This window comes from Euphorbia lathyris, chromosome 8 (genome assembly GCF_963576675.1).
Source record: "Euphorbia lathyris chromosome 8, ddEupLath1.1, whole genome shotgun sequence".
NCBI lineage: Eukaryota > Viridiplantae > Streptophyta > Magnoliopsida > Malpighiales > Euphorbiaceae > Euphorbia > Euphorbia lathyris.
Genome location: NC_088917.1, coordinates 65,994,698 through 66,006,265, shown reverse-complemented (window position 1 = coordinate 66,006,265; position 11,568 = coordinate 65,994,698). Strand labels below are relative to the sequence as shown.

The 11,568-nt window shown below is 33.0% G+C and overlaps 2 protein-coding genes across 3 annotated transcripts; both read left to right on the top strand.

The window, feature by feature from the left end:
- Positions 1–1,960: 1,960 nt before the first annotated feature.
- On the top strand, positions 1,961–5,140 carry LOC136203634 (large ribosomal subunit protein eL8y-like). Of its 2 annotated transcripts, none has more exons than XM_065994833.1 (4): positions 1,961–2,295; positions 4,393–4,470; positions 4,571–4,663; positions 4,841–5,140. In XM_065994833.1, exons 1-4 carry the CDS (start codon positions 2,290–2,292, stop codon positions 4,970–4,972), a joined length of 309 nt encoding a protein of 102 aa, XP_065850905.1. In that variant the 5' UTR covers positions 1,961–2,289; the 3' UTR covers positions 4,973–5,140. The 2 variants fall into 2 exon arrangements, with proteins under 2 accessions (XP_065850905.1, XP_065850906.1); XM_065994834.1 differs by having other exon boundaries at positions 1,962–2,295; positions 4,351–4,470.
- A 2,473-nt stretch (positions 5,141–7,613) lies between these two features.
- On the top strand, positions 7,614–9,784 carry LOC136203432 (large ribosomal subunit protein eL8y). Its single transcript, XM_065994588.1, has 7 exons — positions 7,614–7,743; positions 7,852–7,899; positions 7,987–8,188; positions 8,384–8,553; positions 8,800–8,928; positions 9,029–9,121; positions 9,467–9,784. The coding sequence occupies exons 1-7, from the start codon at positions 7,741–7,743 to the stop codon at positions 9,596–9,598; spliced, it is 777 nt and encodes a 258-aa protein (XP_065850660.1). The 5' UTR covers positions 7,614–7,740; the 3' UTR covers positions 9,599–9,784.
- The last annotated feature ends 1,784 nt before the right edge of the window (positions 9,785–11,568 follow it).

Below are 11,568 nucleotides of genomic sequence, written 5' to 3'. Positions count from 1 at the left end.
CGGTGTTTTTTAGTAAAATTTTAATTTTTAGAAAATTCGGATTTTTTAGGAAAAAAAATATTTTTTCCCAAAAAAATAACTTTCCCTCTCTAAAAAATGTTTTAGAGTGAGAAGCTCCCAAAATCCCTCTCCTCCTATGCATGGGGATCCGTGCCTTTTATAGGCACGGATCCTAAAAAAAATTTGGGCGTAGCCCGAAGGGCGTCGGGCTACGCCTTGGGCGGACGCCCAACCAGTGTTGGGCGAACGCCCAACTTGGTTGGGCGCGCGCCCAATAGACGTTGGGCGTTCGCCCGATGGACGTTGGGCGTTCGCCCGACGGACGTTGGGCGCACGCCCAACGTAGGTTGGGCGCGCGCCCCGCTGCCGGACGCGCGTCCAACTGCCGTCGGATGCGCGCTGTCTGCCGCTAGGCGCTCGTCCAGCGCCGTTGAGCACCCGCGAGCCGTCCACTCGACGACCGCAGCCCCTACAGATCCTCTCGTGATTTTTATTATTATTTTTGCTTTAAATTATCGGAACCGACCGCTTCAACCGTCTTGTTATGGGTTTTCGTCACAGGTCCTCCGACTCGGTGTCTACAACGGTAAAGGATTTTTAGGGCCCAAATGAATTTCCAAGTATCAGAGAGAGGACCGGACCTGTTGAGGGTAAATGCTTCAAAGGCCGATTTGCAGGAATAAGTTATAATACGAGTTAATTCAATTTGCAGGCATTAGTTATAATATTAAGTTCATGTATATAATATTATAATTAGAAAATTATGGGGGCTAAAGTGAAATTAGCAAAAACAAAACCTATACTGCTAAACACTTCAGAATTAATACTCTAAGGGTACGTTTGGTAAGACGTAATGGACTTCGTAATGGAATGCTCATTACATCAAAAGCCCATTACTATGTTTGGATGCACTCTATAGTTTTATTGGAATGTAATAGGAATTCCATGACTTTAATTTTCTTCAATAAGTTTTGTAATGAGGATTACCAAAGAAATCAATAGGAATTCTCATTACATTCCAATATGTATTCCTAATTCCTTCAATCTAACATTTTCATTTCCTCAATTTTTTACATCACATTATTATTAATTTTTTATTATTACTATTGTTATATATATTTATAAGAGTAAATAGAAATTCATGATTATACATAGCAAAACAAACATGATAATTAGGGGTGTGTATCGGTTCGGTTTAAACCGCATACCGAACTGAGTGAATTCGGTTTTTCGGTTCGGTTTTTTTAACAATTCGGTTCGGCATCGATTTTAATTTTAAGTTTATTTCGGTATTTGATTCGGTTCGTTTAGGTTTGATAGAAAATGTAAAAAAACTGAACCGCACCGAATTACACATATTTTACATTTATATATATATATATATATACATGTATTTGATTATACAAGTTTAATTTTTTTTTATTATTGTTGAGATAATAATCCAATATAGATATATTTTGGAAATATTTCAATTTTTGTTTTTGTTGAGGTAAATTTAATGAGAAAATATAGTGATTTTTATTTGTTATTTGTTATTTTTAACTTAATTCGGTTTGTTCGGTTTAAACCGAACCGAACCGCATATTTCGATTCGGTTTTAATTCGGTTTTACCTATTACTCGGTTTGGTGTCGGTATGAATTATTTTGATCATTTTGGTATTCGGTTTTTTCGGTTCGGTTCGGTTCGGTTTTGCACCGATGCACACCCCTAATGATAATGTAATGGTAATTACATTACATCAATTATAAAATTTTACTAACCAAACATGGTAATGTAATGGTTATTCCATTCCATTAAATTACAACCTTGATTACATTACAATTTTGATTACATTACATTGCATTACAGCGTACCAAACGCACCCTAATGGAAATTATATGGGAATGAGTAATTTAGAAGGTTCAAGAATCAAAAAGTGGAAAAAAGAGCAGTTAAAATAAATAAATAAATAAATAAATAAGAGAGGAAGGCTAAACGGTTCATGGGGGAAGGGTATCTCTCCTTCACAGACTCATTTTTACTTCCTCACGCTTCTCTCTCTCTCTCTCAATTCTATCTCTCATGGATTCAATTTCTTCCTCATTTTTCACTCTCGATCGGAAGCAAAGAAAAGCTCTAATGGTTCATTCTCTTACCTTGTCCATGGTCGTCGGTGGGATGAACTAGCCTATCTCTAATTTTTGTTGGTTCTATTCCGATTGACGGTGGCCTGTTCTTAGTTTCGGTTAGCTCCAGTTGTTTCTCCTAATTTCACACGATTTTAGACTCCCCTTGGACAGATCTCGACATGCAGGTAAAGGGATAGCTATTTCTTACTTCGTTTGGGTTTGGGTTTCTTTTAACTCACTGTTCTTTTGTGATTTGTGGCTACCTTTGTGATTGTGGGCGAATTAGAATTTTAGAACTATTAACTCTGTTCTAAAGTTCTCTTCTTTATGAAGTTTTTGGTGTTTGGATTACTCTTGAGGTGGTTTCTGTGTTCATGGTTTCAGAATGATAAAAATAAAAAAATAAAAATAAAGTAGAAATAATAATAAGAAGAAGAAATTAGGATGGGTTCTGGTGTTCATCTTTTGTTAGATAATGTTAAAGAGCTTGTCAGATGAGAGAAGATGAGACTGTACTTACTGGAATTTGAAATATATAGTTTACAGAAGGCTAATGGCTTGCTTAACTTAAGACTCTTTATGAAATAGATTTTCTTTTCTCTGCAGATTACATATAGTTGTGAATTCATATGGTAAAGAAAATAAAAGGGGTTTCTTTTAGTAAAATCAATCGTGTTAATAGTGGTGCTAGACAATTGAATAGGATTTGTTTGGAAAAAATCATGTTAGAAGTGTTAGTTGGATTCGATGGGCACAGATCGTGTTAATTAGTCTCGTTTGATAAAAATCCTATTAAACTTGAGTTGTTCTATTTGATAAAAATTCTTCCGTTTGATAAAATCATATTGGATTTTAGTTATTCTCTATGATAAAATCGTTTTAGGTTTGAGTTGTTCCGTAAGGTAAAACTCATGTTTAGACTTTAAGTCATTCCATTGTTAAAAATCTCTTAAACTTTGAATTGGATTTTGGATTCTGCAGATTAGACATAGTTGTGGATTCGTTTGCCCAAAATTGATAAAAATGATCTGTTGTCGAGTATGATGTTTGGATTAGTTTTGTTTGATGAAATTGACAAATAGTGGTGTTAGACGTGTGAGTTGAATTCTTTCGGTAAAAGAGGCATTTTAGACCTTGAGTTAACTTCGTTTGGTAAAAATGTTTTGTTTGGTAAAAGAGTCGTGTTAGTGTTAGAGTTGATATATTTGATAAATAAAGTCGGGTCAGAATTTGAGAGTCGAATTGGTTTGAAAAAGAGTTGTTTGAGGCTTTGAGTGGATTCATTTGGTAAAAACTATTTTGATAAAAATAGCAGTTTTAAATTTGGAGTTGGTTTTGTCCGGTTAATTACATTTAATTCATAAATAAAATAAAATGAATACTACACTAAGATAACCATATTACATAAATTTACTCTATACATATCCATATCCAAAAAGATGGAACCTTATACTGAATGCGTCATATATATAAATTTTCATTACAAAATGGAAATTGGACAAAATTTATTTTATTTAACAAAAGAGAAATAAATGCGAGTAACTTATACTATTAATAAGCGAATTTTTTATACGCAATATATACACACGGCAATTGATTTAATTTTTTACCATATAGATTTAATATGTAGACAAATAAAGAATTAAATTTTTTTCTCATTTATCCACGCATTAAATATATATAGAAAAATTCTTCAAAAAAAAGTATATATAAAAAAATAAAATAAAGAAATTATTGACAAACAATTTAACAATTGATTAGTTTTTTTTTTTATCCAAAATGAGTTAAATTTTCTTTATGGAAATGCTCCAATGGGGCAAATGTTATCAAATAATACCACATTAGCTAAATAATAAAATTTTGGATACCACATGAGTTAAAAATGTTTAATCCATCATTTAAAGAAATTGTGAAATATTTTTTTTTTAATTTTAGATAAACAATTGTATTTAATGAACGTAATAATACATACCGTATAATTACTAATAAAATATTTATTTATTTATCATGTATTGAAATATATTTTAATTTTTTCTACGTAAAATATTTTTTTATTAAAGGGCCTTTATTTATTATTCCGCCTAGGGCCCATAAATTATCAGGACCTGCCTTGGTAGGAAGCTTGATAGAATTATCAAGTTCAAGCCAAATAATTAAATAAATTTTAAATGGTTCAAATAAATTTTTATTTACTAGAAAATCGGTTCGCCTTCTAGATTTATATGTTCGTTATCCTATAGGGACCCTTCATACCTGATGCCGTTTAGGGTCGGGTGTGACAGGTTGTATGGTTGCCTGCCTTGTGCCGCAAAATGGAGGTACCATATGCAATTGTGAAGGGCAAATCAAGGCTTGGAGCGGTGAATTTTCTATCCTTGTTCCATTTCTGATTTATTTTTGCAACTTCTGTTTGGAAATTAACCTTTTCGTGGTCTCTTATATTGTTTGCGGTGAAATCAGATTGTCCACAAAAAAACTGCTGCAACTTTGTGCGTTACCTCTGTGCAGAATGAAGACAAAATGGAATTTTCAAAATTTTTGGAGTCTGTTAAGGTAATCAATACTACTACTCAATATCTGATGCGGAGCATTACAACGCTCTTTGTCTTCTTGATGCATCATGATCAAGACAAAGAATGTTTGATGCTATTGTTTACGATGATTCCTTGGACTGCCTAGCCATTGCTGGTGTTGATTGTTGATTTCTTACTGGCTATTATATGAATATAGGCCAATTTCAACGACAAGTTTGATGAGCACCGAAAGAAGTGGGGTGGTGGCATTATGGGATCAAAATCTCAGGCAAAGAGCAAAGCCAAGGAAAGAGTCTTAGCAAAGGAGGCTGCTCAGAGAATGAACTGAGGTTATAGCACAATGTGATGGATAGTGAATTTTTTATGTTGGTTTTCTTTCTATTATAAGTTTTGCTACTATAGTTTAATGTTTAGTTTTACTGTTGGATAATTGACATTTCTATTGTCCTAAGATTTTTTTTTATATGCAAATTGAAGTGAAGTTTCACTTTCGCAATTAATGGTGGAATTTTTCGTATCACCTAACCTATGAAAATCATATCCTATCTACCCCATAATAATTGTTAGTGGAAGTTCAATGAACCTATCTAACATAAGGTTGTCAATGAGCTAGGGTAGTTTGAGTTCGGGATCGACTCGAGATATTAATGAGTTGAGCTTTCGTTCAAGTAGAGCCTTAATTTGTTTAAATTTGATTTGAAAGCAGCAAATATGTTGGATTATTTTTCAATTATTATATATATATATATATATATATATATATTTTATTGTTATTTTTAATTCAATTAATGATTATGGACAAATAAAAAAAAATTAGTTTTGGATTCAAACTCTCAATTAGTCTACAGCTTATATGGTCCATAGGTTGCTTTGGGTTTTTGGCTTTTTCAAAAATAAAACTTCAAATACAAATCTAAAAGACTAATCGGTTCATCTTTTCCCTGGTATTTGTGATTTGTAAATTTGTCTTCGACTATCAGTAGCGTGTGGCGAGTTCCACTGGACAACGAGTCCGGATGACTTATATATTGCTGTCTCTGTTTTGAATGCAGCGATATTCCTTTTTACTAAGCTACGGTTATGATGTTGTACTATACTGCCGATGCGTTCAGACGATGGAAAACCACCAGAGCGAGAGATTGTCATTTGTCATTTGGGGAGTTATCGACATTACATACGTCTTTATTTAAGACATGGTTTTCCAATCCCACCCATTCCCGCCTATTGGCATAGATATCGTGATCCGAATGTTCAACACTTGGACAATATTTATGTTGATGGGAGAGTGGATTGGAATAGATTACATTGATGTTGGGAGAGAAAAAAAATAAGCCCCCTTCCCCACCCCAACACCTGAAAGGACATTTTTGTCCTTTTCGGTGGCTTAGGATGGGAAAAGATGGCTAAGTTTAACAACACCCATTACAAATAGGTGGAATGTGGATGGTAATATTCTCCTCATTCCTGTCACTATAGATAAACGACAAAACAATTATTTTTGGTCATGTAGGTAGTGGCGGAACCAGGATCGAAAATTTGGAAGGGTTTTATTATCCGTAGAAAAAAAATCAACAATTATTTAAGGCTTCGATTTTTTTTAAGTCTCATACAAAGTTGAAAAAAATAACTGTATAAAATAAATATTATTATTAGGTTTTTTTTAACAGAATATTATTATTAGTTTTAATAAGTTAATTTAGTTATTTCACTAAGGTTGTCAAAAAGTTATATCTTCACTACTATTCACTAAAATTCAAAAGCAATAGGGAGCTTTTATATAGAACACTTAAATTGAATAGATGAAAGACACTTAATTAGAAGTCCAATTGATGTCCTGACCATCTACTAATTTATTCGTAATAAGCCCAAAATTAGATGTCTTGACCCATGTTACAATCCATATATTATTATAAAACACATATATTTTGATCCGTATTCTGCACTAATTACATGTTTAATTTTTTTTTCATATTTTCTGTAATTTAATAATAGAATTGAAAGTTAATATTTATTAATTCGGCAAAATATTTTGATTTTTTTTATTCCAACTTGTAAAATAGATAGTATATTTTTTAATTTTTTCACATCTAATCACATGTTTATGATCTGTCACTAGTGAGTGATAAAATGACTCACATGTGAAATGTAAATGATAAGTTTCATGACCGAGAAAATAGTTTGATGAATTATTTCTAAAATTGACCCAATTTGACAATGTTAGAAGTAAAATTGCTCTTGGCTGCCAACGTTAGGGGCAAAATTGCACCATTTTAGACGTTAGAAATAAAATTGATCCTGACGATAAACATTAGGGGTATTTTTGCACATTATCTCTATTTTAATTAAGGCAAAAAACATCATTAGGCCCATGATCTGTCATTTTTTGGTTCATTAAGCCCTTAAAGATTTTATTTGGAGACATTAAGCCTCTGATAATTTATTTTTGGTCTCATTAAACCCTTGATGACCAAAAAGAGTAATTTTGAACATAAAATTCGGTTAACAGACTATTATTCATTATGCCTACATTCGAAATTTGTATTTTTTGACTGTTTGAAAACAGTTTTGGATACGTAATGTGCCTATAGGAAAACTGTACAAATCTTAATTCAAACTCTAAAAAATATATTTTTTAATAATTTCAAATACAGATGAAGTCAATAACGTATTTTTAACAGGATTAGATATTCACAACTTACTAATTTGGAATCAATGGGTTAATGAGACTAAAAATAAATGATCAGAAACTTAATATATTCAAATAAAAGATCAACGATTTAATGAACCAAAAAAATGAAAAATCGGAAGCCTAATGATACCTTTTGCCTTTAATTAAGAAAAAATAGGAAATTAATAAAAGCCAATAAAAGACCTAATGTTAATGGTAAAACACATTGAATAGGTGAGTATTGATGTAAGTATCCCCAGCCTTTTGCAACTGACTGAGACAGGCCCAATAACATTTGATAGGCCCATTTTTTAGTGTTGCTTCAATATATAAATCCTAGGGTTTCTAAACCCTAACCTTCATCTCTCTGCAGCTTCTACCGCAACTCTCTGCAGCTTCTACGGACAAGAAGAGAAGGGGTTTCATCAATGGTAATTACTTGATTGATTTGTTTTTGAAAGAATCGATTGATAAACAATGAAAGCGAGATTACGTGTTTTCTTGGTCTTTTTATGGATTAATTGCTACTGTTAATACAGGCTCCTAAAAGAGGTGTGAAGGCCCCAGTTCCGGCGAAGAAGAAAACGGTATGTATTTTAATGTCTGTTTATTGTATTGATTTTCACGGTTTGGGGCTTGAACCGCTAAAAAGTTATGATTGATGATAATTACAGGAAAAGGTTGTGAATCCTTTGATTGAGAAGCGGCCAAAGCAATTTGGGATAGGTGGTGCATTGCCACCCAAGAAGGATTTGACTAGGTTTGTGAAATGGCCTCATGTTGTTCGTATTCAGAGGCAAAGGAGGATTCTCAAACAACGTCTCAAGGTTCCTCCTGCTGTTAACCAGTTCACCAAAACGTTGGACAAAAACCTTGGTGAGTCTTTTATTTTTTAAATTCTAGATCAGTTTGTGCTTCAATTTCTAGCTTTTTTAATTTTATGAAATTGAAGCTACTGTCATCTCCACAATGGTAAGAAAGAGCAACCAAAGAGTTCCATGAGATATCAATACTATATGTTGCTTCTATGAGTTATTATGCCTTTATTTATGTTATTGTTTTGCATTACAGCCACGCAGCTTTTTAAGTTACTGCTCAAGTATAGGCCTGAAGACAAGGCAGCCAAGAAGGAAAGGCTTCTTCAGAGGGCACAAGCTGAGGCTGACGGAAAAACTGTGGAATCCAAAAAGCCAATTGTCGTTAAATATGGGCTTAACCATGTCACTTACCTCATTGAGCAGGTTTGCATTTTAATACCTACCTATTGGTCACTGTAGTTAATTTGCTTGGGTTGGACTTCTTGTATATGCATTTTTTTTAAGGTAATGAATCAAGTATATGCTTACAAATTCTGATTTGTAATTGTTGCATTTTGGAATTATCTTTTCTGTTGTTTTTCGTGTGTCGAATCTTTCTCAATCTGTGCTCTTGTCCACATTATATAAGCTACAATATCTTATTCTAATAAAAATCTGTTGTCTCTGTAGAACAAGGCTCAATTGGTTGTAATAGCACATGATGTTGACCCAATTGAGCTGGTCGTATGGTTGCCTGCCTTGTGCCGTAAAATGGAGGTACCATATGCCATTGTGAAGGGCAAATCAAGGCTTGGAGCGGTGAATTTTCTGACTTTTTTCCATTTCTGATTTATTTTTGCAAATTCGGTTTGGGAATTAACCTTTTCTTGGTCTCTTATATTGTTTGTGGTGAAATCAGATTGTCCACAAAAAAACTGCTGCAGCTTTGTGCATTACCTCCGTGAAGAATGAAGACAAAATGGAATTTTCGAAAATTTTGGAGGCTGTCAAGGTAATTAATACTACTAAATATCTGATGTGGAGCATTTTAACGCTCTTAGTCTTGATGCATCATGATCACTAGTTTTACTCATATGCTATGCAACTCGTAATACATTTTTTGTATGATGCTATCATTTAAGGTAACTAATACTACTTCTCAATATCTCATCCGGATTGTTATAATGCTCTTGGTCTTGATGCATAATGATCAAGACTAAGAGAATGTTTGATGCTATTGGTTACAATGTTTCCTTGGTTGCGGTGCTATTGGTTACGATGTTTCCTTGGACTGTCTAGTCATTGCTAGTGTTGATTGTTGATTTTTGATTTCTTACTGGCTATTATTTGAATATAGGCCAATTTCAACGACAAGTTTGATGAGCACCGAAAGAAGTGGGGTGGTGGCATTATGGGATCGAAATCTCAGGCGAAGAGCAAAGCCAAGGAAAGAGTCTTAGCAAAGGAGGCTGCTCAGAGAATGAACTAAGGTTATAGTGAATTTTGTTGTTGGTTTTCTTTCTATTATCAGTTTTGGTGTGACAGTTTATGTTTAGTTTTACTGTGGGATAAATGACATTTCTTGTTTCCGATTCTATTATCCTAGGATTTTTTTTTATTGCAAATTGAAATGAAGTTCCACTTTTTGCAATTAAGGGTGGAATTTTTCCCATCACCTAACCTATGAATCATATGCTATCTAGGAGCATAAGCTATAATTTATAATGAATTGTACTATTACAATCTGCCCCATAGTAACTGTTGTTTTTAATAGAGGTTGAATGAACGCATGTTAATGAGATGAGGTAGTTTGTGTTCGGATCGGCTCGAGATATTAACGAGTCGAGTCTGAGTCTACTTTCAAGAAGATATTTACGAGTTGAGTTTCAGCTTTTTTCTGAAGTAGTCTTAATTTGTTTAAGTTAGACGGTAAAGCTGCAATCATGTTTGCTTATTTTTCAATCAATATATATAATTTAATTCACTTTTAATTCAATAAAACAATTAATAATTGTGGACAAAAAAATGAGGTAATTAGTTTTTGATTCTAACTCTTGATTAGTCAACTTATATGATTCATAAAAATACCTTTAATGGTAAAGCTTGATCATAATGTGATTTTTATTTAGTCGTATAATTTCATATGATGATATAGGTTTTTTTTTTCTTTCTTTTGGTTTCCGCTATTTACACTATTTATCTATGATAAATTTGGTTGAAGTTCGGTCAAAATTTAGCTGGGTCAAAGTTCAGCTCACTCAAACTTCAACTCAAGATGTTAAGGAATCGAGTTTCAATCTACTCATACTTGGTCTCGATTTGGCGTGTTAGCACTCCTAATCTTAATGAGCTGAGCTTAAAATTATTCAAATTCTATATCGATTTGACTCGTTTACGCTCCTAATCCGTCAATCCGGCAAGTCTTTGTCTCAATTAGTTGTGTTCGATGAGGTTTTTTTTCAACTGGGTACGCTTCCTATGTTTACTAGTGACGTTGCAAGTTATGTGAGATTTGCAACCTATCAACTCAGCATTTAGAAGTGCCAGAGTTGTGTAAAAGGTCCATATAAAAGTTTGGATACCAAACAGAAGATTGTACCAAATTTATGAATGTACTTTCCAACGATTAAGGTTGTAGAGGGTAAAATACACTTAGCCTTTATTTGTTTTTTTTTTTATAAAAAGAACAGTCATTCCGTTCTTTAAAAAAGATAGAAAAAAAATAACTCTAACGTTAAAGGTAAGTGTAAATTTAACCCTAATGAATTCAAGTAAAATCAGTTCTAGCTTAACGTTATCGAAAATTAGAAAAAAATTGGGTTGACTTATAATTGACTGTTACTCCATACTTTTCAAATATCAATTTATGTCTCCATACTTTTCAAATATCAATTTATGTCTCAAAAATTTAGTGTATTATTAATAAAATACAATTTTTTTTTATTAAAATGTTAAAAACTAAATTTTCTACAAATAGTTTTATCATATATTTTTTTTTTATCAAACTGTCTTAAATATGATAGCATATAGTTGAAATCGATTGAATTTGTTGATAATCTTGTTTAAAAGGTTTGATATGATAGCGTATGGTTGAAATTGATTTTAATTTGAAAACATTAAAACCACACACACCATTTACACACTTGATGAACGAAAAAACAATTATTTGTGTAGGGATTCAAATTCTTGTTAGGATCTTCATTTTTCATTGTTTAAACTCTAAATAATGTTTTTTTAGTGTAATTAAAAATATTATAGTATAATATAATTAAATAAATATAATCTATATTCACAAGGGATTTTCTCTCTGAGCGGCGATGAAGGAGGTGTGACCTAGAGAGAGCGTGCGGGTGAGGGAGAGATCGAGGGAGAGGGATCGGGCGGCGCATGGGCGGGCGACGGGTGGGCGGTCGGATTTGGTTGGGGGTCTGGGCGAGGGGGTGGATTTGGGGACGGAAG

Coding starts and splice junctions, on each gene's coding strand:
- LOC136203634 (XM_065994833.1), top strand. Junction 4,471..4,570: donor GCAAATCAAGGCTTGGAGCG/GTGAATTTTCTA, acceptor CGGTGAAATCAG/ATTGTCCACAAAAAAACTGC. Junction 4,664..4,840: donor AATTTTTGGAGTCTGTTAAG/GTAATCAATACT, acceptor ATATGAATATAG/GCCAATTTCAACGACAAGTT.
- LOC136203432 (XM_065994588.1), top strand. Junction 8,189..8,383: donor AACGTTGGACAAAAACCTTG/GTGAGTCTTTTA, acceptor TTTGCATTACAG/CCACGCAGCTTTTTAAGTTA. Junction 9,122..9,466: donor AAATTTTGGAGGCTGTCAAG/GTAATTAATACT, acceptor ATTTGAATATAG/GCCAATTTCAACGACAAGTT.